This window comes from Coccinella septempunctata, chromosome 8 (genome assembly GCF_907165205.1).
Source record: "Coccinella septempunctata chromosome 8, icCocSept1.1, whole genome shotgun sequence".
NCBI lineage: Eukaryota > Metazoa > Arthropoda > Insecta > Coleoptera > Coccinellidae > Coccinella > Coccinella septempunctata.
Window position 1 is genome coordinate 29,662,639 of NC_058196.1, and position 26,495 is coordinate 29,689,133.

Below are 26,495 nucleotides of genomic sequence, written 5' to 3' on the forward strand. Positions count from 1 at the left end.
ATATTTTATTTTCAAACTTCGAACAAAAACAAATTATTCATCATAATTATTGATGTTTCATTAGCTCACGAGGAAATTGAAAAATTACCCACCAATTAAAGCCAAAAAAAAACAACACTAAAACTCATAATGAAACAAAAGGGAAATAAAAAAATATTTATTTTCCAAAATCAACATAATCTTCGAATGTTGAATACAGATTTTAACATAAAAAACATTGCTTTCGAGATGAAGCCCACATAATAGCTTTTATTTCTCGAAAAAATAACGAAAGTTGTCGAAATTATGAAGAAAACATCTTTCTATACCTTCAATGTCATAATATTCGCAATTTGCGAATAGCAACTCTCAACGCTTCATAAATTTCTGTACAAAAATATGAATTTCATCCGCAAACACGATCACTGGAGTGTCAAAGTCACTGTGACGTGTGACTCCAATTTCAGACCATAACACGCCTTGGGTGTGTTCATAAACTTACTCCGAGAGTAGAGTATGAGTATGGTCATGCTCAGAGAGCATACTCTGAGGAACTTAAAGTACGTTTGTGAACGCTTCGGGTAATCAGAGCTTACTCAGAGCTTGCTCTGAGTAAGTTTGTGAACGCAACCCTTAAGATTTAGTTATGACCATTTTCCATAGACCTTGACTGGTCTTCTGTGGTCTCGTCCTCTCTCTTCGCTCCCAAAATCAAAGACACTATCTTCAGTTGAACATCTTCGCATTTCTTCTTCGGGATATCCTTCATCAACGAAATCATATACCTGGCGAAGATTTCCAAAGAGTTGTCTTCTGGTACCGCCACTCTGCTTGGCACTGTTCGCACAGTTTCTGCCCACGCCGGTTTTACCACTCTCATGTCGCTTTCCACGTGAGAAAACTTTGGTTTTTTCGGTTTTGGTGCGGGGATGATCTCGTAGTGGGTGGGCTGGTCCACTTCTTCTATCTTTGCATTGTCGGCTTGTATGTACGAGGCTTCGTAGTTTTCTCCTTGCAGCAAGATGTACTCATCTTTCGACGTTTCAGATTGATCCTGTATCAAAATTGTGATTAAAAACTTAATTGAATCAAAATAAAATTCAAAACAATAGAAATTTTTTAAATTTCGTTAAAAAAAAATTTATTTTTCAAATTTATTGTCAACTTTTATTTTTGATTTAATTCTCCAAATATGCGTTTTGATAAAATATGTATTGCTTGAGTTCTGATTGAATTTATATAAAATGTAACTATTTATTTTTTTATTTTATCGCAAATGATTTTTTTTTTTATTTTATTTCCATAAGTGATTGATGTATTTTGTAGAAGTTACTCTTACAAATATTTTTTACTCCAGTTCAAATCATAATAAACCGAGTAAACAGCCTATTATAAATTTTCAATAGAATGCTCAATATATTTTGAATATTCAAAAAAAATCGATTCATATTATAACATTCGTATATCGTAAATTCGTAATCGTTCGGTAATCAAGTACCGATACCCACTATTTGACAATATCATACAGTTTTCATGTAACTAATCCGTAGAATATCTAATAGGTATCAAGTATTTAATATAATGATTATCAACAATAAAAATTAAAACTCTTCCTTACCAAAACCTCTTTGTGTTTGCATTTCAGATGCTTGATCAGATTTGATGTGGATCCACCGTTGACTGCTATCGTTTTCATGCAGGTATCGCACTGTGCTTCACCATTTTCGTTTTTGGTGAAATAATCCCAAATGAAACTTGTTCTTGATCTCGGCATCGTCGAATCTTTTCCAAGTATCGAATATTTTATATTGTATAGAAAACTGTAACCTGTCACTATCGATTAATCGGATTAAATATCCGGTACGCAGAACTCGTGTAGCGTCTACGGATCGTGCGCCATCTTGTTTATGCGTAGGCATAGAGTGGAGAAGAATAAGAGTGCATTGAACTAAAGAACTTTAGTTCAATGTAAGAGTGCATCAGCAATGTTGCCAACAATCTCCAATCATATTTATGAGTTTCACGAATAATAATAGTATAAAATATCATTATTTCTGATATGATTTGATGCATTGCACTTCTGTTCGATTGTTCTTCTTCAGCTGATGATAAAATGGATAACGAGCATTTGAAAACATCATTATTTCGATCCAACTAATGATCATTCATAATCATTCAGTTATCTTGAATAAAACAAAGAAAAAAGGTCCCAAAATAAGTCATATGTCATATTACCACAATAAGGCAATATCCAGAATCAAACTGACTTACATATAAATATATAAATAAATATAAAAAATTTCAAGGTTTCTCCTCAAAATTTTGCATATCTGAAATATTCAAAATTTAATAGGTATTTAGGTATTTCTTGATCGTTTATTGAACCTTTAGCGGGTGTAACCCTCTAATTAACTGTAGACTGTAGATGTAACTGTAGACATGTGTGTCGGGGTTACGGCCCTCATCAGTAACGTGATATATATGGATATATATATATATATATTCATAAATAATACAAATCTATCGAATAATTTCGAACAAAGTGAACATTACGCCTTCATTGCTTAAAGGCAGGGCAACCTGCAATACAACAAAATCGGGAACAACTCAAAAATCCATAAACCGTCCAGAAGTTCAACAATATATTCTAACTAAAGAAGTTTTCTTCTTTCTCCATTATTGACCCTATCTATTGCTCGAGAGATGGCGCCGAAATTGCCGAATAGGTCGAACGCTCAACTAAAATAGATGTTTACTATTACGACTTGTCAAATCTGGATCGGTATTCAGTAATGAACATGTGTGATATTCATCAACTCTATATTCCTATGATTTCAGTGTGGGTTACTAGATGTTCGTTACTCAATTGATCAGAGTGTAAATGTTACACTATTTCTTCAATTCGTCAACGTAAGTTTATTGATCCTTGGCTATCGTTTAGTTGAAGTGCCAAGTAGTGTTGGGGTCTTGATGAGGTTAAGCCCGTAATCTATTGTGGAAATAGCACAAGTGTTGAGGCGGTAAATATGTATGATAACACTAAACTAAGAGCTGATTTAACAAAAGCCGCAAATGGCAATAGAAGAAACTACTAACTTCTACTTGTATATCTACTAAAAGCATTTAACCCTAGTGAGTTTTAAAAGGCATGAAACATCGAGAACCTTAGGGAACTGATTTGAAAACCTGTTTTTGGAGCTTGACTGAAAATTTGAAGCTGTACAGGGAGGAAATTTTGGGGAAAAATGGAAAGGCTTGAAGAGGTCGATATTTGGAATCAAATATTCATGTTTTTATCGATTAACCTACCTGAATAATACACGAACAAAAACCTAAATAAAATTGATGGATTTGATGAAATTCCAAATTTTTTTGCTAATCCTGATCTGCGCTGTCTTCAGTCTGGACCCAATTGTATATGCATGTCATCATCCAAGGGTTTTGATTGATAAAGACATGAGTTCTGACTATTTATTCCCACTTTGAGCAGAAGAAAGAAGAATAAGTCACAATTAAAGTGATGAAACCAAGATCAATCTAAAGATGAAGAAATAAAATGTTTATATTCGGTTTTATCTATTCAATAAAAATGAAATCATTCTTATGAGTTCAATGATTATCTATGTATAAATAGCTATAGAACATCGGATTTAATCAAATTTTCAACCATCGAAAAATAATTTTGATGCTTTTATGATTCCCGAATTTTAGTCAATTTTTGGCTCAAAATTCGAAAGCAAAAGATATGGAATGATAAGGATTTCGTTTCTAGGAACAAAACAAAACTATCATTTACCAATACCACGTTTTTTCTCCCACCACTCCTCTATACATAGAAAATCATAGCGATCTTTCGAAAACTTCCTTAACCTCTTTATTTATACCGCACATTCCAATTGCAAATATCATCGACATCACGAGTGCAATTCTTTTCGATGAACAATGCACGTATAGATCAATTCGCTTCTTGTTGTTGTATGCCGTCTATGTAATCAATTCGTTCTTGGAGATGCTGCATCTTAAATGTCCGCAAAAAGATGATTGCACAATCCAGATCTAACATTATGTTCGGTAGGTGATTGAAAATGCTAAGAATTAGACGGTAGATTACCGTATAAATCTCGCTTTACGGTCTTACACGCAAGAAGTTACAGAAACAGAAAACATTCCACGAAAACGTATCAATTTTTACAGGCTGTTTACTGAAGGCTTTTAAATATGGCGTTTTCGAGGATCACTGTATCTTAAAACCATCGTAACTCCTCGCAAGATATAAACTTTGAACGCCTCATATTCTGAAACCTTGTCGACAAAAAGGTACTCTTGATCTAATGATCTAAACCCAAATGTTTTCAAGAACAACTGCCTGAAAGAGGATATAGAACACACTGACGCACATCTTCAAATATTTTGGTACAAACAGTAGACGAGAAGACAAGTGACAATTGCCACTTTGATCTGCCAATTCTGCTGAATTCAAAATAATCACAATTTCATTGGGTTGGAAACTGGTGAAGTTATAAAAAAGTTGAAGAAGAAACTACAGTTTAAGCCCATGAAGAAAAATCGGATAGCGAAAACAAAACATTCAAATCTTCGGATTAAGAAGAATCTCATTATCCCATATCATTTTTCTTCGGTTCTCTGGCAGGTGAGAATAGGTCTGAAATTTCCTTATGTCATCCCATCTTTTTCGCTGATGCAATTTGTACGTGCATTAAAGGTCACTCAGGCTGGTGAAAGTTGAGACATTTTGTTGTCTTCGTATTGGTACACGCGGGTGCTATCAAAGTAGGAGGAAGATAATGATATATTAGCGTGGGTTTTATGTTATCACCAGATACAGTCACGTTTTCAGTGGTAGAATCTCAAATTGTGACAGGACTGATATGAACTGGGAAGTGCATCAATGAAATGTTGTAACAGAGTTTGTTACAACATCAACGAATCAGATCATTGATATCGTCTTGATTATTCTTACACTAGCTACAGCCAATTCATTGAAAATAATAAAAATGATTGACTATAAAGATTTCTGAGTTAAACTGTCAATACATTAAAATCTTTCGTCAAAATCAGTGTAGAGATGACAATTCAATACTTAATTTATTACTTTTCGTTGAATGCACCAAATATGTCATCCTATATACAAGAAAAGGGTTGATAAAAAGAACATCAATGACTAAATAATCAACAAAAAATGAAAGAATTGATGATTCAAATTACTCAACTATACAATGTACAAATATCTCACCAGTAGATTCTTGAGGCCAAAAAAACATTTTTTTGTGGTTTTTCAACAGTCTGTATCTTTTAAACTCAACTGATTCTGAAAAAATAGCATTTTCCTCAAGAATCTACTGTTATATTATTTGTACTTGTCACATACCCTGTGTACCCCTCAGTTACGTAATTCAAAATAAAAATTGAATTGGAATGAAAAATTGATTGTTCGGCCATTTTTTGAGCCTGGAGTTCTAGAATCCAGCGGAAACATCTAATTTATCTTCAGAAGGAATCAAGTATACCTTCAGAGGATTCATATTGTTTGTTATCTTCAGTTTAATTATTCTCAAATCATAAAAAATTCCCTTCAGAGGATGTGAAATCAAACAAAGAAAAAAAACAATATCATAAATGGGCATATAGTACAGTAATTTATCGGCCTATCCTTAATTCACTAACAGTGAACACAAACGAATGCAGTGAAATGAGATAAACTGCTTCCTCTCTGGATTAAATAATTTTCCACCATGTTGAACGATTCAGTAGTTCAGTACCCTTCTTGTGTTTTGATTTATTTGTTTGCTCTGGCCATTCACAAAACATTCCTAAAATAGTTCTCTAATTTACATACCATCAACTGGCTTTATGAATGCCATCAATTAATAGCAATGGATGTTTATAATTTTTGAAACAACACAGAATTTACTTGTATTTTTCATTGTTTTCTTATCAGAAGTAATAAATCGGTTTATGTTCATGTGAAATAATGAAAATTTCCATCAACGTGTATATCGAAAATATACCTATCCTCTAGTGAAACAGAAAAAGTACCTTTTCATAAATGAATCTAAAGAATGGTTGAAAATAACAAATTATTAAAGATAAGTGAGAGAAAAAATAATGTTTGAAATCAGTATCATGTTTTATGAGACAGCAAAATATTTTTCAACTTCCTGGAAACTAATTCTATAGAAACTCAAAACAGTAATAACTCAAATAACCTTCAACGATAACAACATCATACCTATTGATATATTTCGACTAATAGCTTGCCTATGCCTGATGTTAGGATCAACATTTTCTGCTAGAGTAACTTTTCATAGTCTGAATCCTCTTCGAATTATTAAATAACTGATGAAGGTTCTTCATCTTAGTGAGTTATAGATGAAGAAGTTTAATTACTCATTGTGAGCAAGCTCACTCTGGCAGTACATTATTGGTTGAAAGTTCCTTTGATTTAACTACGCAAGAATAAGTACCCACTCTGTATAGGCATCAGAAAAACTGATTGTATTTTTAGTTTCAACTTTCATGTAGGTACTCATCACGAGCAAATTGACCTAGACTTTCGAATGTGAACTGAACATTATTGGTCAACATGTGAAATGACTGAGTACGAACTATAATTGTGAATATTAAAATGAGCTATTACATAATGATTTTCAACTTATATCCAAGGATCAAGATTAACTATCTAAAAGGAACCAGTTATTACCTTGAAAGGTATTTTACCCGATGCTTCCTTCGTTTAAAATTCGTCAGAACAATTGACTAAATCATATTATTCCAATATTCTTTCATATTTAGATCTAGAAACGTTGATATATGTCAGAATGATGGACAGTTGTTTATTATTATTGTCCATATCAAATTTTAGTGGAGAATTTGATTGGCATCGAGAAAAACTTGGGAGAAATTAGAGGGATGATTTTGTGATCGGTTTATGTTTATAAGACACCCTGTATATTACGAGATGTGCACTCGTCCATACTTTCCGAAGAGAAGAGATACTCTCCGAAGAAAGATAAAAACTGCTCTTACATGTTACGTAAACCATCAAACTGAAGATGCCAAACAGTTTTCTATTATTTCCTGAAGAATAAGCAAATATTTGCGCAAGCAGACAAATTTGTCACGCAGTGTAATTTGGCTGCATTATGCAATAATAATGCTAATTACCGCAAAATCTTGCTGTCATTAACCTTTTTAGTCGACTACGTTGCTTGGCTTTGCTGTTACGGATCTCAGTTTAATGAATTTGATAATAGGCTACTCGTTTTAACTAGCAGGATAAAATAGGGCATCGCAGTGACTGATATGTATTGAAAAATGATTTTGAAATATCATATATAAAGCTGTTTTTCAAGAACAACCTTGTCCTTCTCCCCAAATGAGACATAAGTTAGATATTTTTCAATAATCAAGAAATTTCCATTGAAATTAATTCAAATTCTTGGCTGCATTTTTTTCTCTTCAAATTTTATATGTATATCTCTACGTTTTTTCTTTTTTCCTACACTTACATGCACTAAGAGTTTTGCTCCCAATCATTTTGGGGTTAATCACAATAGTTTTTCCATTACTCTTAAATTACTTTTTATATTGGAGAACTATGCCTGTGAGAAATTAAATACGCGTTTATTTCTTTTGCATTTGGCTTCAACTCAAGTGAACATTCAAGAGGATTTCAATGACCCAAACACGATCAATCAATCCCACAAAAAAATTTGCTATTCTATTGTGAAACTTCAACGCCAAATTGATTAAAATCTTAACCGACAGCTGGTGATACGTGTATAACCTTGTGGAGAGAAAAGCAAAGAAGAATTCTATAAAAATGTTCGTTCTCTTTGCAACTATAGATCCTTGAATATATCAACTGATGACTTTAATTACACTGTTTCCAATGCGAAGATGCACGAAGTTTTTAAACAACCAGGATCTGAGTACATAGATTACAGTTGGAGTTTGTCTGATCAAATTTCACCAATTTTTCCATACATACAGAGCCAACCAGAAGGGAAACTGGTACCAAGCTGTAAAACATTTCAAGGATTCATGCAGAATATGCAGATTTTTTATGTTTGATTTTTTCATGTTTTGGTGCATTTGCACAAATATTTTTACTTCACCACTATACACTGAATTTAATGACAATTGGATAGGTATTTTTATTGAAAACTGGCTATAACTTCAACTATGAATTCGAGTATTAGAGAATGGAGCAAAATTATGAGTGGGAAAAACCCTTCACAGCAGAAAATCTTCGACTGGTACCTAGTAATTGACTGGCTTGTTATTTCATTTTGGAAAATACGCGACTAAACACATCTTATTATACTTAAAACGGATGTCTACTTATATAGAATGCACTGGTATCGATGTTGTACATTACCATTTCATATTTTTCAGAAATCACTGGATTAAATTGATGTGAAATGACGATGGAAAATTTATTGTGGGCTTAGTTCTGATATTTCCATCTTTTGTTGTTTCCAAGCAATTTTTATCCAAATACACCCTAATTCTTTGTTTTGTTTCCAAAATTTCATTATCCAGTTCATTCTAGTAACTGAAAATATCGAATCTACAGTTAATAATACCTAATTATCTATCAATGAAATTGATAAAATTCGCTTTCATATTGCACCAAATGTTTTGGGAAATTTGTTCCGAAACGATTAGATTCATCAAGTTACCTGCTCGAAAAAATGGGGACCACTTATATTAAACTTCCATGACTCCTTAATAATTCCCACCAACCAAAGATGCTACGGAGGTCTGCTCTTCTCTTACGATTCTAACATACATATTCTTCGCTCTGAAGATCTCTCTGTACAGTTTCAGTTACAGAAACTTGGTGGTTTATCGTGAGTTTGTGGTGGATGATTTTTGAGTGTTTCGATCATTTCATGCGGTGAGTGTCTATATTTTATTGTCTCAGGAAAGGCCTCACTGAGAAATCATTACTTGCCTCTACCAATTTTCAAGTCTATAAAATGCAATCTTTCGGAGTTCGCTTTTAAGGGAAATTCACAATCATTTTTATAAAGCTCAATTCCATCAAACCATGGTAGATGCAAATTTACTAGAAATTTTTGTTGACAATTAAAAAGTTCCTTGCAAGAAGAATGGAAAAAATGTTTCTTGCAATTCATTTCTTCGTATTGTCACCTTATTTTTTCACAAAGTGATATTTGGCTCATTTTTCTACACCTTACTATACCCAAATATATAAACGTCAGAAAGGCTCATAATTATTTGCGTTTAATTTGTATTGATTGTCGAAAATTTCTTTTGTATTGAGAGTGAATTGTATAAAATTCTAACATCAGCAATAAATACTTAATATATGTCAAATGACCACCTCTTGTAGTAGGTACAACTTTTCAATTTTTAATAATTCATGATCATCATTTGAAAAATAATCGAATTCAATATTATTTTGACAGTCATACTTGAAACTGCGATTGCTGTAAGGAATATGAATTTTCCTGAGTCGGTTTAAAAATTAGCTCGAGAAATCTAATTGCACTCTTTCTGACCGAAGAAAATGAAGAAAAATTCTCATCCGGAAACTTGATTTCAATATACATAATAAAGTCTCAAGTTGTGCTCATATCTTCCAATTAAAAAAAGTTCTATGGGAACTAAGATCAGAGAACACTAATAATTTATCGGAACTAGATACAAGATAAAAAAGGAAATTTGCCACACCAACATTTTTTATGCAATTAAATCTCTAATGATGCGTCGAATGCATTATTTCGTTTTGATTTTCATTTTCGTTAAGCAATGCCAAGAACTTCGAAACACCTTGATGATTTATGTTGAAAGAGAGCGTTACACTTTCTTAAGTTTGAGTTTGCATGCTCAGTAATTAAACTCTACGATTTGTCAATGATGCCATTGTATGTTTCATTACCAGTTTCCGTTTGTAGATAACAATATTAGTTATCCTAGAAGCCAGGGTACACAAGAATTTTCATATGAATTTTTTGGTAACTGCGAAAGTAAATCCAACCGAATAAAAATAAAAAAGTAGGCATTATCAAAAAGAAACTGCTCACTAGTACTTTTACTTACTAATTCGAGGTCGTAAATCACGAATATGCAATCAGATTCTTTGTGGGATCAGTACTTTAGGAAAAAAATCACTTTTAGTGCAAAATTTCGTAAAAATAGGTCAATTTTGAGGAGCTGTAGCAGCCAGAAAAAAAGGAATGGACCAAAGCTGAATTTTTGGTGATAGATTGATTTTTTGCTCATTGAAAATATCAACTTTCATTCATTTACCGCTGACAGTTTAGATTTTATGATTTTTTCTGCGAAGGTCAAAATTTCCGATTTTCCATCGACCATAACTTGAACACTAATCCTTTCAGCAAAATTCTGTTTGTATATTCGTAATCTACGCCTTTGATTCAGTGAATACTCCAATTTTGGTGGAAATCGGAGAGATCGAAAATTTTTCAAATTTTCCATACATATGCATGGAACAATTGCGATTTTTTCGAAAAATATTTTTGGTCTTCAATCGGAACCAAATTTATACTGTACACTAATTTGAGGGCGTAGAACACGAATATGCAAACAGATATTTTTTTAAAAATTCATTTTTCAAGTTGTGGTCGATAGAAACTAGGGAGTTTTGAACCTTCATCATCAAATGTCTTGCAATATTCAAGAAATACTGAAATAATGAACTTCAAATTCCCATAACTGTCATCACTTTTACTAGCCACTGCCTCATCTTGTCGACAAGATAATCATCGGTGTTGAGAGAATGAGATGGATTACAATACCCGAAAAATTATATCTCTAATTCGCACATACACAAGCATAACATGTGTTTCTTCATCGATAACAATCAACTAACTTCGGCTTTCTTTTCAGATTTGGTACAGCACCATGAGATTTTTCAGAACGCCAAGTTTTCCTGTGATATTCTACTTGTTTTTGGTTTTTGGGTCTTCTTACTGCGAGGTTTTCACCGCCCTGACTGATCTAGAGGAATTATTGTCAACAGAGAATTATTTGATAACAACTTTGGAAAATTATGTCAGGGCTGAAGAAGCCAAGCTAGATCTCCTGAAGAAGTGAGTCAAAATAATCACTAGCAGAATATCTTTTTGAGTGAATTTCTTTCAATTATGGTCTATCTATAGTTGCGTTAAAAAAGATGAACATCGTAAAAATTGGCAATTAAATCCACAAGATGAGTATTTTCACCCATAAAATTAAGATGCGAGAGTCATTTAACAATAGGATAGGCACCATTATCGTGTCATTAAATTCCTATGGTTATAAATCATTCGGAGAAATGTTTCTAGCTATTGTGCAATATAGCATATGAAATTCTTCAATAAAAAGGCCTATCAACACCTCGTTTTTCGCTCATTACACTAGCTTAATTGTGATTGCTTTCGATCACTCTTTGTTTGGGAAACAATTCATAATTTATATCGATGAATGCTATAATTTTCTTCGTTTGTCTCAAGATATGCAGAACTGTACAGGAAGCACCATGACAGAGCATCTGAAGATGTTGAATCTTACGTGTCAAATCCCATAAACGCATACGTGCTGGTCAAAAAACTGACATCAGATTGGCAACAAGTGGAATCTCTCATCACCACAGATGTATCAACAGGTAGGTCTACTACATGCACTGTTTAAAAGATCCACAGAATGACCTTAAAACAGAACACTTCTTATTCTCAATGAAATTTCGCTTCTGTGTTTGAAAGTTCACAGAAAATATCTTTTATTTATTTATATCAGAACAAATGCCTGATTGGTTGCGTTTGAATCTGGTAACTCCTTTTAAAAGTCAATTACTCATCCTCTTTGTTTCCGTCTCTTGAACAATCATTTGCCGCTCCTCAGATTACATGGCCAACATCACCTTCATCAAGGAAAACATGAAATTCCCAACTTACGAAGATCTGAATGGAGCTGCTGTGGCCCTGACAAGGTTGCAGGACACGTACAACCTGGAGACTTCCTCCTTGGCGAAAGGCGAGCTGAATGGCGTGAAATACAGCGCAGAGTTAACAGCTGCTGATTGCTTCGAGCTAGGCAGACAATCTTACAACAATGGGGACTACTACCACACCCTTCTATGGATGAGGGAGGCTGATTTGAGGTTGAACAGGGAATCCAACGATACAATCGATAGGAGCGATATTCTAGAGTATTTAGCGTTTTCTACGTATAAGCAAGGTGAAGATGCGACACCAAGGAAGGTAACAAATGCTTAACTCCATCTGATTTCAGGTAATATTCCTTTGGCCTTGGATTTGACCAATAAACTGCTAGAGATAATCCCATCGCACCCTAGAGCACTCGGCAACAAAGTTTTTTACGAGGATGAGTTGCAAAAATTCAACCAATTCAAGAGGAAGGGTGAAGAAGGGGAAGTGGACCAATCTGAAGAAATATACGTGAGTCTAACAATTAAATTCAAAGTTCTAATAATGGCAGCCAGTCTTGAATAGGCGTAGGAAATCCCAGAGAAGTCGAAACATCCAAGCACAACTATAGACCAGTTTCGGGATCATTGTCCCTCGTCAGTACAGTGTAGCGCTGAATATTCCGAGCAGAGAATAGTGGCTTTCTCTGTTGATTCCTACACCAATTCAAAGCTCCCAAATTTAACTACTTGCTGCAGTGAAAATGAAGTAGATTCTTCATTCAAGATGTATTTCTAAATGACTTTTCAGCATGACCAACAAAGGGAAACCTACGAAGCCTTATGTAGGGGGGAAATATCCCCTCCAGTCGAGATCACCTCTCAACTCAAATGTGTCTACGTGAACCATGGTAACCCCTTCCTGTTCTTAGCGCCATTCAAGGTTGAAGAAGCCTATTTCAACCCCAACATCTACATATTTCACGACGTTATGAGCGATGCGGAGATTGAAACTGTCAAAAGATTGGCGACACCTAGGGTAAAAAGCTTCCTGAGCAACAAGAGTGAAATTTTTCAAATGAAATTTGCTTTTTCAGTTCAGACGAGCAACCGTACAAAATTCCCAGACTGGGGAACTGGAAATCGCCCAGTATAGAATCAGCAAATCTGCTTGGTTGAAGGAGGAAGAACACAAGCACATTGCAGACATCACCCAAAGGGTGGCTGACATGACTATGCTCTCTATGGATTCTGCCGAAGAACTCCAGGTTGTCAATTATGGCATAGGAGGTCACTATGAACCTCATTTTGACTTCGCGAGGGTGAGTATGAAATTATGACATCCATTGACGTTGACATTGACTTTGGCATTGACATTAAAGTTGCTATATCTGATACTCATTGCAGAAAGATGAGAAACATGCCTTCAAAGATTTGGGCAGTGGCAACAGGATAGCTACAGTTTTGTTCTACGTGAGTATATAAACAGTTTCATCACATAAAAATTGCAGCTCATTACAATCATCATATTGCTTACCCTACTTAGCCCATTTATGAAATTTTAGATGAGTGACGTAGCACAAGGTGGGGCAACAGTTTTCCCTAACATTCTAGCCTCTGTATGGCCCAAAAAAGGCACAGCAGCTTTCTGGTACAACCTACACGATAGCGGAGATGGTGATGTCAACACCAGACATGCAGCTTGTCCTGTTTTGGCAGGTTCAAAATGGGGTAAGAACTCCTGATTCAAATTTACGAAGAACATGTTTGGAAATGAACAAATTTCTCTGTAGTTTCTAACAAATGGATCCATGAGAAGTACCAAGAGTTCCTGAGGCCTTGTTCTCTAGTTAGGCCGCCGCCAGAGCTTACTACGTGAAAGAAATGAAGACTGTTTTCGAGGAATTGTGTAATAATAATATAAATTTATCGAATCGACGTAAACCAAAATTTCTGAATTAGGGCGTGAGTGAATCGATGTTGTAATCCTGAATTTGTTATTGGAGAACATCTAATATTTTATATATGAATAAAGTTTTATTTATTAAACAGCTGCTATGATTTTTTCAATCCTTTGTGATCAATTTTTCACTGTAGAAATTCGAAGTCGACCATGCTCTTTAATGAAAAATGATTTAATGAAAAAATATTCAAAGAAAAAAGAGGGTGATGTAAAAAGATAATAATTGGAAGATAGCTTCAATTTATTACAGTTTTGGAAAGAAATAACACACTTATGTATATCAATATTCATATTTTCTGCATAAATAGACTTTCATTTTAATTGTACGTTTTTCTTCTAAATTTGAAATAAATCTCTCAGAATGTGGAATATATTTGAAGGTCATTCAGAATATGTCTCATTCTACTGAATGTTATTATTGAAACAATAATTTCGCCAAATATATTTAAGCTTTCTATAATAGTATAGTTGAATTAGAAAGCATAAAAGAATAAACTTTTCATGCATCAGCTTTCTTCATCTCAACTTCACTCTTCATTTTTCTTCGAAGTCTTACACATTATGACAAGCAAGACTTTATTCAGAAGTGACCTTGATTTTTATGGTAAATTCATGCAGAGCTTCAAAGGCTAGTAACACCTGAGAAATTGACAAATCTAATAGACAGATGGCAAATACTTGAACGCCATATACCAGATTGGACTGTTTCTTAGGTCTGAGTTCTTAGTAACGCTGTATAAACTCACCCTTAGTTTTCGGTATTTGACCTCAAAACACTAAAATGAGCACTTTAAACTTGACTTGTTGGAATTTTTGTGATTGATATCTGGTAAGGAATTTTAGATGTGTCGTTTTGTGGCTTATTTTTACGTGTATCGTTCATCTTTTTGAATAGCTCTTTACTGCCTACTAAACAGAATATATTCCACATTCGTAGATCATCCTCTTAATAAATTACGATGAATAAAGGTGACAACACAGTTTCGTGACATCGAACTATAGTTTTCTTGTTCGATACCTAAACATTTATTCCAATTTGGCGAACGATTTCAACCTAAATTTCATTGGTTTTTTTGGCTTTATCCTCGCCGTTTTGGCCTCTCAGATAAAGGTTGGCAGCCACCTCTGAGGCTCTCCTGTAGGCCGCAGGACTCCCACCCACGCTCAGACTTGTCTGACCGCTCGATTTGCCAGCTTCGGACATTCTAGGTTTCGGTTTCGGACTCCAGTGGGCTGGGGACTGAAATAAATTTCGTAAATGGGTCCTATTTCAATGGAAAACTCGTGCAAATAATTCCGGATTAGTGTTTGTACAGGGAAAGAATTACTCAGTGCTCTTCACTTTTGAATGGCATTTCTTTATTACAGTAATATACATCAAAACATCAACTATACACAAGGTTTAAAGGTATGTAACAAAAATTAAACCATAAAGTAGAATAACAACACAAACATGCTCTGAATGAAGCACGAGAATTCACTTTGGAATAATATTAATAAAATATTCTAACGATTAAGGAATAAAATATATATGAACAAGAATAGAATAACATTTAAATTCTCAACATAATTGAGATATTACCAATTCAACAATAATAATATCTGAAAACATTTGGGATCAAAGATAATCCCACGTTATATTGGTAAGGTGTATTCAATACAATTGTAAACATTTAAGAAAATACAGATTACTTTGTGAATTTATTACCCTGCTAGATCTCTAGTAAGTAGGTCTAGTGCTTCAATCAATCACAAGCGGGTTTTGAGCATTCACCATCTAAATTCTTTCCACCCAAAGGTTACCGTGTTGAAAATAATCGAAAAAGCAAAATATCACAATTCATCTAAGAGTATACAGGCATTCTTGAGAGTTGTTCCCACGTAAACCAGCACCTTTCGACCAAAAAGAGTTCCAGGAAGGTTAGAAGGTTTTTATGTCTTATGAATCGAGGAAGAGATTGATATCTTGAATGAGCTTCTGTAAAGAAACTCTTTCGAAGATGTTTAACTACGTTCACATCTCGGTAATTGGTACATAGATATCCTACTTGTGCTAAGGCTTCGATTTAAATATATGTATATGGGTATATGATCTGGTTAATAAGATGTTGAGTACATATCTGTTGCTACATATCATTGTGCGTAAATAATACGGAGATGTTGAGATTAAACAGTGTCTGTGTAAAATGTGAAGTGCAGAAGTAAATCAATGATAAAATAAACATACAGAGTGTCTGGATTTAACAATACATAATTATTCGAGGAGGTGTAGTGCTCAAATCAACCCTGAACATAAAAAGAACTGGGTGATGTTCAAAAAAAGAGTATTTGGCGTGGAGCACAGTGGCGTAGATGTACGTACTCATCGAAAACCGAGAATTCCTTAGACAGCCCCACCTTTATTCGGGTTTGGTGCAGCTATTGATAACATTCAGAACTTGTGGGTAGGGAACAATCACATTCAGAGGACACCACAGTGAACATCGATAACGGACTTCTTAGATTTCGTAATTTCTAAATTTACTGACGATATCACTCGGTGGTTGGGTGTTCCACGTGGCCCCTGTGCGGCCAGTCCAGTGCAGGTTGGCCCCGCCCTCGGAGGCCCTCCTGTGGGCACTAGGGGCTGATCCTAACGATGAGGGTCCTGAGGAACCTCCGGTCTCTAGCATTCGGTCCTTGGTTTTGGGGGTGCTCCAGTGCATGGACTGAAATAAAGGGTGAAAACATCTTTACTGCAGCTTATACGAGATAGCAGCAACATAGGTTAGGTTAGAATCTTTGGAACATACAGAATACAAGGTGTCCCATTCAAGAATGAAGTCAAAACTATAAATATCTTTCCAGTACATTTAAAAAACGCCAACTTCAATCCTTAAATTTGTTTTCCGAAAGTCTTGTAGTTCTCAAGAAGCTTTCGGTGAGCAATTGTGGACACCATGTACAGTTGGAGGAATATCCTTCGAAATGAAATGAAACCGAGCTAAATCTATGAAAGCTCTACAAAACCCCCCTCAATCATACCTGCCGTTGAATGAGGGCAACATTTTCAATTAATTTAACGATCTCCTAAATCCTACTCACCTGGTGTACGTGTTCTTTCATACCAAGCCATTGCTGGTAACTGATAGCTATGCCGCTGTTCCTCCATTTGTCATAATTACTACGCTTCTCTGGATCGCAAAGAACCTCTTTCGCAGTCTGTAATTAAAATAATTTGATTGAGGGTGAAGCTTGAGCTGATACGAGCTCAAATTTTCAATCTCGCAAAGTTGCAACCCGTATTGCTGGCGTGATTGGGAAAAAATTTTTGTTAATTAGAATGATTAACAGTGTTCTCGCGTTATTCACATCAGATAGTGAGAAGTTAGAGGGTGAGTCAAATATAATCTTTTGTTCAAATATTTTTACGAGTTGAATCGAGTAAAGCTCGTAAGAAAAATCGAATTTCCATCAACCCCCAAAGTCAGTTGCAACTACTAATTCACTCCCTGAATATGTAATCGTTTCAAATTTACAATAATTTTCTTATTCTCTAACAGATAGCGTCACTCAGTTTTTGTTTTCTCTGTCTGAAAGAAGATATCCTGGCTTCGCATTCGAATCTGAGGAAAAACGTGAAAAACATTCGATTTCCCTAATATAACTCCATGCAGAACCGAGTTTCGAAGTTCAAAGGGGATATGAGGATGCAAGAGAGTTTCCCTCATTAAATTATCCGAGAAATCTCCTATATATGGTTCCACGTCTCCGATGCTGAAATATTCTCTACCCGAAATGCAATAGAGGAGAATATGGGATTCCAGGATCCAGCGCTGGATAAATCAGGTCAGGTTATAGGATTTCACTTTCAATTTGCTTCACGGAAGTTCCTATTGCATAAGGACTGGAGACTTCCAGACTTTTAACGGTTGAAGGAAGGATCCTGGGAATACCATGAACAAAGTTTTATATACTGGTAATTTTAAAACCACCTACAGTTTAACTGTATTTGTGAATATACAAGGTGTTGGTGTATTGATGAAAGATAAGCCTACCACAGCCTTCAAACTGTTTTAGCAAACGTGCAAAGCAAAGATTAGAGCTGCAGAGCCTATAGGCTTTCAAAACCAGAGATATATTTTGATGTTTGATCTAGTAATTTGTGAGTGCTTGAAAATTTGATTGTTATGACGAATGAAGCTATTGTCTATTCTTTTATATTTTGAAGATTTTTATGTATGGACTTTCTTGGTTGCTTTCTGCTTGACTGCATTCGTGTGATTTGTGTTAACTGACGAGTTCAGTCGTTTTTGAAAATATTTATTTATTTATTTTTTTAACTGATGTCCTACCCCATCTAAAGTCCCTCTACTTCAAGTTCAATCTACAACACATCCCTCAGTCACCGAAGATGATTTATTGTCTTCAAAACAATCTCTAGGTCAGAAATCAGAGATTACATTTGGGCTGAGTATCTTGGATATTAGTTTCGCCCATCTTAAGATTGAAAAAATAATATTTACCTACCTTCAACTGTTGAAATTTGATTTCAGCCTCTTTATTTCCTTCGTTCTTGTCTGGGTGATACTGGAGAGCTCGCACCTTGTACTCGGTGTTGATTTGTTCGACCTAGAATTGAAAAAATAATGGTCAGGAAGAACGAAAAAAATCACAGAGAAAACAGTGAAACAATACCACATAATATTTTTGAAATATCGAAAATGGACTCTGAATTCGATTTGTTAAGTTGCAACCTTGATCTTTGATATTCTTCAAGCTTTAGTCCATGATGAAATAATAACGACTCAATAAAAATTAGGATTGCCATTTGAAAAAATTATTGACGATTTCATATCTCAAATAAGGACACGCTGTATAGGTTTCGTTGAATAGTACAAAATATATCGACCGTGGTCATTCGATTGACGAATTCCAGATCGTAGATTACGAATATGCAATTAGATTTCTTGAAGGATCAGTGTTTCAGGAAATAAATCACTTTAAGTGGAAAATTTCGAAAAAATTGGTCAACTTTGAGGAGCTGTAGCAGCCGGTAAACAAGCACTGGACATATGCTGATTTTTTTGGTGATAGATTGATCCTTTGCGAATGAAAACATCCAACTTTCATTCACCTACTGCTGACAGTTTAGATTTCATGATTTTTTCCGCGAAGGTCCAAAATTTTCAATTTTTCATCGACCATACCTTGAAAAATAAATTTTTTTAAAAATATCTGTTTGCATATTCGTCATCTTCGCCCTCGAATTAGTTGACAGTATGAATTTGGTTTCGATCGGAGACCAAAAATTTTTTTCGAAAAAATCGGAATTTTTCCATAAAAGGAAAATTTGAAAAATTTTCGATCTCCCTAATTTCCACCAGAATTGAAGTATTCACTAAATCGAGGGCGTAGATTACGAATATGCAAACAGAATTTTGCTGAAACGATTAGTTTTCAAGTTATGGTCGATGTAAAATGCGAAATTTCGGACTTTCGCGGAAAAAATCATAAAATCTGAACTGTTCGCGGTAGGTCAGTGAAATTTTGATTTTTTCATCTGCAAAAGATCAATCTATCTCAAAAAAAATCGAAATATGTCCAGTGCCTCTTTTCCGGCTGCTACAGCTCCTCAAAGTTGACTAATTTTCTCAAAATTTTTCACTCAAAGTGATTTATTTTCTAAAATACTAATCATAGGAAAAAATCTAATTACATTGTCGTAATCTACGACCACGAATTAGTCGATCAAATTACCCAGGTCGATGTAGTTCAAAAAATAAAAAAAAAATCGGATTTAAAATAATTTTTTCTGCTACTTGTGTTTACCCGCGCCCCACCAACGAAATTATTCCGAACAATAATTATTCATTAAGCTATATCGACCCGGGTTATTTTACTGACTAATTAGAGGTCGTAGATCAGGAATATGCAATTAGATTTTTTCTCGGATCAGTATTTTTGGAATTAAATCACTTTGCAGTTTTTACATTTCTGTGTCTTTTCTTCGATTAAAGGGGCGGCAAAATCTTAAGCTGACGCGGGTAGCCCATACCCTAGGAACGGCCCTGATGCTGTATATCCTTTTCATGCATCTGTAGGATTGAAAATATTATTAAATAACCTTTCCAGATCCTCGAAAGAAGTTTATTGATTTATCTCGTTATTGCTGTCAATTCGGTTATCTTCTTGAAACGTCAGTTACTTTCATCGAACCGAACGACAACAAAAGACTGGATGAATCCTCGTGGATAAATAGAAAACGGAACAAATCTATCATTTGGGAACTGGGTTGTATTCACGAGATAAAAGAAGCGGGAAATACTGAAGAATTCGAATAAGAGCTATTTCGTATATATGTGGAGAGACCGCATTTCTATCTGTAAATCATCGGGAATCCTTGTTTGAAGTGATTGAAGGAGCAGCTTTCCTTGATATTGTTGAGTCGCTATTTGTGATCAAACAGCCAATAAGCAATTTCATCTGAAAATGTCCTCATTTTTGCTGCAAACACTGGGTTAATTCGATCAATATTTTCAACGATTCTAGTTTTCAGTTCACCCAAAGCAATAGTAGGTAATACACTGCGCAAAAAATTAACGCACATTCTGCAAATCTCAATTTTAATGAGAGTTAACTCTACATTGACTTTATACCTTATTTTTTATGTTCTCTCGGGAAGGTTTTGAACGAAACAAGACACATTGAATGGAAGAAAAGTTCAGGATTTCACCGAATCTTATGTGAAAGAAGAGAAATGAACAATTTTCAAAATACTGAAATGCTTATAAGTGATTTAATAGTTGGTATTTCCACCCCTTGCGTTAATTACAGCTCGGCAACGACGGTTCATCCTCAAAATGAGTGATCTTAAAATGTTCTGATCTAATCCTTCCCAGATTTCTCCTAAGTCATTAAGAGTAGCTGGATGATTTTCTGAACTTCTCAGCCTTCTATTGAGGTTGTCCCAAACCTGCTCAATCGGATTGAGATCTGGATTTCTTGCTGGCCATTCCATTCGAGAGACCTCTTCAAGGTACTCCTGAACGATGCGCGCACGATGGGGTCTGGCATTATCGTCCATAAAAATGAAATTTTCACCAATGTATGGGGCAAATGGCACTACATGCTCTTCAAGAATGTTCCTTATATACTTATCAGCATTCATAGCTCCATTATCAACTACCACTAGGTCTGTGCGAGCAGTCAAAGATATTCCACCCCATACCATAATCGATCCTCCCCCAAAACCAGTAGTATTCAGGAAATTGCACTGAACATATCTTTCATGTGGACGTCTGTATACAAGGGAACTTCGATCACAATGGTAGAGGCAGAATCTAGACTCATCTGTGAAGAGAACTCTTTCCCAATCGGCCTCTTCCCAATGGATATGCTCTCTCGCAAAATCCAAACCCGCCCTTCGATGGGTTGGGGTAAGAGCTGGGCCTCTTGCGGCGACACGAGACCTTAAATCATATTCTCTGAGGCGATTTCTTATTGTCTGAGTGCTAATTTGAACCTCATGAGTTTGCTCAAGCTGAATTTGAAGGAGGCGAGCGGTTGCAAACCGTTGTCTCAACGAAGAAACTCTCAAGTAACGTTCTTGAATGGCAGCTGTTACCCGTGGTCTACCCTGTCCTGGTCTTCGGACATTCATACCTGTCTTCCTGAATCGCTGCAACATTCTGGACACACTTGTATGGGAAACTCCTAACCTTTCTGCAATTCTTGTGTATGTCCACCCTTCTTCTCGCAAAACTACCGCTGGGGCACATTCCTCTTGGGTCAAATTGCGTGTTTCGCGTTGCACAGCGATCGAGTGTAGAAAATCAAACGAAAGAAAAACTATTGATCACTAGAATTGATCGAGAACAACTGATTTTAGAATGGAGCCAATACATTCAAAATCTGATAATATCATCTTTTTTTATTCCTGCCTGGGAAAAAACATCTGTATTGAAGAAAACCGTTGAAAGTGGATAACATATGCATGCATAATTCTGATAAAAATAATTATCATTGAGAACACCTTCAGTTGTAGAATAAATTTGAGATTTCCATAATGTGCGTTAATTTTTTTGCGCAGTGTATAATAATAATTATTTTGATCATGAAAAATGAAATTCTACAAATGAGGCCCAAAATTTTAATCTTGTAAATAAGCCCTAAGTGAAAAAGACTTATTTTCAATCTCTTCCAAGTGGCTTTCTTCTCATTCTCAATAGTTTCGCGATTTACTCTAGAAATCTCAGATGATATTTCACTTGCAGCTCATAAGCCTGTCAAGGAATTATTTGTCTCGTTTAGAATAAAACGAATGAGCTTATTCCGGATGATACCAAAGAATACATTATTCTTCATCTCTCCAAACCGGCTTTCAACGAAAGCTGAGGGATTACTCCCCAATTATGAAGTTTTGACTTTGGTGCCTGGCGAACTGAGATTCGGGAATGAATTATGAAACGGGTCTCTCTGAAAAGGTCAAACGGTCGAATACAAAGCCACGTTCCATAAATTTAGAGACAAAGCATCATACTCCAGTTCACTGGAGCAACATTTAATTGTAATTCTGCTGAAAAATCCGGACTCTCGAAAAAAGATTGAATTAGCAGTAGATTCGATAAGAGAGGCAAAACTAATTCGAAAAAATCACATTATTCAGAATCAACATCAACTTATGGACTTGACGCCAGTTCTTGTACTGATTTAAGATCTGGTAAACCAGGGTAAATCTATTTTCTCGTAAGGAGTGTCAGATATTCGAGTGTCAGATATGGAGATACAGATTTTCGAATATGCTGAATCAATTCTAAAAGTCTATCTCTGATAGGGCCCAATAGATCTTAAATCAGTTCTTGAAAGGATCATTTTGCGACTGGTTCCAAAGTGTTACGATTTTGGGTCGGACACCCTGTATTTTTGTACATAATATCACGTAGCAAATTGAAATGCGATGTTACACGGGTAAACCCTCAACTAGGAACTCGGTTTAATGCGAAATATTCATTGATCCAGGTCAAATTTGGTGTGCCCAGGAAATGAACGTTGATGAGCTTATAAGAGCTCATCAAGCTAGCTTAATCCAATATCTGCCATCTCAAGATTTTCAGGTTCACCAAATTTACATAGCTGATGCAATAAGTCCTCTGTGATTTCGAGGAATAAAATCGTCATGAATTATTCATGTCGTTATTAAACATTTTAGAAATTGGAAAATTCAGGATTTATCACGGTAAATGGAAATTTTATTGTGGTTGGGTATCGCCAAGCTTACTAGAGTTTTCGACAGAAGAAATATTTTTTATTCCAGATACATATCCGTGTAGCCTTTTGAAATTCTGATGAAAATCTTTGGGTAGACAGGGCGTAAAATGAATAAAATGATGATATTCAGAAAGATGGGGTCAGTTAAAAACGATTGCACAAGGCTCGATGAAATTCCAGTAGTTATTAGCAGAATTATACTATATACTTTTAGGCCCGGTACTTTCACGTGCGAATAACTAAATTCATTCGATAGATAAGGCTTATTCTTAGGATAAGTAAAAATGCAGTCTTTTCAGTTTCAGATAGTGTTATTCATCGAATAAATCTGTGATTGAGACTTAATTAAAAGAGTTTACTTGTCATAGATCGAATGTCGTCGTCATTATTGGTTGAATTTTTTAGATTCTTGATATATGGTTATTCTTTGTGTGATTTTCACGAAATATTTGCTTTCTAGTTGGAATTATGACAATTTCTACAATGCGGTGTCTTATTTTATATTAATCAGTAAAAAGTAGTATACCGTGTTTTCATAGAATTGTAATTCGTCAAATAATTTCATCTGAAACATAGACATAGAGATCTGAAAGCACCGAAATAAGGTATCCTTCAGATAGGAAATTATTTGACGGATACTTATTGACAGTGAATAAAATTTATTCGAAGGTGAAAGTACCAGGCCTAAATGCTTCAACTGGAGTCTAATTCTAGGAGTAGAATAACCAATTGAGCTCGTGTCTCGTTAAATCTGAGTTACAAAATAATAGTCTCGGAAATATCTCGTTTCTCATCATTTGTACCATCTACCCTGCTAACAATATCAGACCAAAACCCTTGTACAGGTCGACCCATTGTACAATTGTGCATACACTACCTTCCAATGAAACCTTTCACCTTCAACCACATACATATCCGCTTTGAAACCCCAACTAATTAATTGTGGGAGTCGAACCTAAACAGTTTAGATTCCACTTTTCATGGGAAGATTTCAGGGAAATGAATGCTTTGACAAGCGGAAAAAATGGGAGTGGTGAGATAGGAACCTGCGATACTAAATTGCGTGAAGAATCATGTAGAATGGTAGGTACCTGGGAAGAAAAAGGACGTTGAGAAATTCGAGAATAATTCTCCAGAAATTACGAAATATGCTGTCAGTTCAGTAGGATTTGTCATATTAGAACTTGGGCTTTTAGGTCTTATAATTGGCAGCGTCAGAATAGTGATCTATACAGGGTGGCTCTTTGACTAGTACAAATTTTAGTAGATTCTTAAGATCAAAAGAAACACTTGTTGAAAAAATGTTGTTTTTAGTTCTTTCTCACAAACGGTTCAATCGAATGAAATAAATTTCAGAATATTGTTTTTCATTCATTTGATGAATCTTTTTCGAACACGAGATATCACCCACGTCTTCCAGTTTTCTCATAATGACCATTACGTACCATAAAAATACCAAAAATTCAAAAAACCCAACTCTGGAAACTATGTTGGACGTTATTTAATGAATAATTGAAAGTTTTGTAAAATAAAAGTATTCCTCATATTTTCTTGTAGAATGCTCCGTTTTTGAGTAATTTTATATTCAAAAATCAAAAAGTATCTGTGAAATTTGAAAAATTGTATACTTTAGCTGAATACAACTATGTTCAAAAGATCCACAGATATGTAGTGTCACAGATTAAGCTAGTTTTTCCTGGTGTGGCACAGCTCATTATGAAATCTTAAAATGGCTATAACTTTTTAATCAGGGCCGTATCGGAAAAAAGGTATAGTAAAAAAGTGTTTCTTTTGACCTCAAGAATCGACTGTTGAAATATTTGTACGAGTCAAAGACTCACCTTGTATAGCCTGGAGGTACCAGAATCAGCCAAAATGCTATTTGGGCCTTCCATTTTCTACCGACTTTTGAAGTACCTAGTAATCAATGTGAATGCTGTTCGTACCTAAGTAAAGCCATCTTTTTAATTTGCTGATAATTTTGATACAATAACAACCCAGCAACCTAAAATGGTAGCTAAGAACTACGTTGAGATACAGAATATCCACCTTCAAAATTCCATAGTCTAGGTACTTGACGACGTTTATATGTTTTGGTGAAATTAAGACCTATGTTATTACTATCGTTATTCCATCGTCCTTACTGGTAAACCCTGGAACTCTCCAAGCTCCAGAGGTTTCAAAAACTTGAGTTGTTACACGATACGAAACCAATTTTTATCCACTGCATTAATTGAAATTTTTGAACCAATAACTCTAAGATAACCTTGATAAACACAGTGTTATTTATGGACATTCTTCCATGAATTCTTCCACAACTTAAAACTTTCAATAGACAACTTTACATACGCAAACCACGTGAAGAATAAATCGACTTTGGGCTATTCCAAAGCGCAAATATTGAATCAACAGATTTCCCTTATCCGTAACGATCCTCGGGTCTGCAAACACAAATTAAAACAGCGTAATCCAAAAAAAACGCGTGGATGGGTGCTGAATGTTTGCTCTCAACTGACCCAAACACACTTGTTGATCCAATTTTCGGACCCAAACTCACCGAGGAATTCTCATCGCAGCCCAAAATACCATAAAAATCCTCCTCCTCCTTCCTCTGGTAATTCAACACCTCGTCTACGGTTGACATGATTCGCGAATTTCACTTCTGCACGCACTGATGTTACCTATTCTCACTAAACTCCCATAAATACTAAATTACCACATCGGGACGTCTGACCGAAGTTGGAAAAACCAGAAAACCCAAGCAAGAGGGACCGCAACTTCGCGTTCTACTCAGTAGGAACGATAAGAACGTTTAGAAAAATCAGCGATCGGTGTCTATCGATGTGAATGGATGCCGAGAGGTGAAAGTTGTTCTTGAAGTCGTTCTATTACATTTATCTCGTAATTTGGATCATTTCGAACGTTTGGGTGCCCCTGGTTGGGAAATCGACCTGCGCAATTGGGGGTTTTTCCGGATTTCCAGTTGTTCTGGCTGGAGAATCAATGATCTCCCGCTATAGGTTCGGTCCAGTTTACAATTTACGAATCGGGAGCTCAAATTTTTTTCAGTTTCGAATAATTTCAAAAAACTCACTAATTCTTGACGGAAAATTAATTCCAAAGGAAAAACTGAGATAGCATCTCCAATAAAACCTTTCATTGAACCTCGAAAAACCGAAATTTCATTTTAAAATTTTCGGGGAGCATCAATTAGTGAAGTAGTAACTTTCTGTTATTGATTTGGGAGTATATTTTGAACCAACTGCGTAGAACTATTCTTTCACCAGCCGTTCAATTGAGTATAAGTCGTAACTATGGCCTGATTTCCAAATTGGCTTTGTTTTGAATGTATTAAGTAATTTATCAATTTATTCGTATCAGTGA

General features: G+C 35.2%; 3 protein-coding genes across 5 annotated transcripts; 1 reads left to right on the forward strand and 2 right to left on the reverse strand.

Annotated features, from left to right (window-relative positions):
- Positions 1–619: 619 nt before the first annotated feature.
- LOC123318835 lies at positions 620–1,888 on the reverse strand. Its single transcript, XM_044905587.1, has 2 exons — positions 1,598–1,888; positions 620–1,033 (listed from the first exon to the last, which is right to left on the reverse strand). Exons 1-2 carry the CDS (start codon positions 1,751–1,753, stop codon positions 620–622), a joined length of 570 nt encoding a protein of 189 aa, XP_044761522.1. The 5' UTR covers positions 1,754–1,888.
- An 843-nt stretch (positions 1,889–2,731) lies between these two features.
- On the forward strand, positions 2,732–13,948 carry LOC123318658 (prolyl 4-hydroxylase subunit alpha-1). Of its 3 annotated transcripts, none has more exons than XM_044905343.1 (10): positions 2,732–2,889; positions 10,882–11,084; positions 11,487–11,638; positions 11,875–12,210; positions 12,265–12,431; positions 12,711–12,938; positions 12,997–13,221; positions 13,307–13,372; positions 13,465–13,630; positions 13,693–13,948. In XM_044905343.1, exons 2-10 carry the CDS (start codon positions 10,897–10,899, stop codon positions 13,776–13,778), a joined length of 1,614 nt encoding a protein of 537 aa, XP_044761278.1. In that variant the 5' UTR covers positions 2,732–2,889; positions 10,882–10,896; the 3' UTR covers positions 13,779–13,948. The 3 variants fall into 3 exon arrangements, with proteins under 3 accessions (XP_044761278.1, XP_044761280.1, XP_044761281.1); XM_044905345.1 differs by having other exon boundaries at positions 2,768–2,999; XM_044905346.1 differs by lacking the exon at positions 2,732–2,889 and adding an exon at positions 8,755–8,902.
- Positions 13,949–15,199: 1,251 nt separating this feature from the next.
- On the reverse strand, positions 15,200–26,218 carry LOC123318659 (J domain-containing protein). Its single transcript, XM_044905347.1, has 4 exons — positions 25,669–26,218; positions 18,372–18,473; positions 16,947–17,063; positions 15,200–16,570 (listed from the first exon to the last, which is right to left on the reverse strand). The coding sequence occupies exons 1-4, from the start codon at positions 25,753–25,755 to the stop codon at positions 16,361–16,363; spliced, it is 516 nt and encodes a 171-aa protein (XP_044761282.1). The 5' UTR covers positions 25,756–26,218; the 3' UTR covers positions 15,200–16,360.
- Positions 26,219–26,495: the final 277 nt, after the last annotated feature.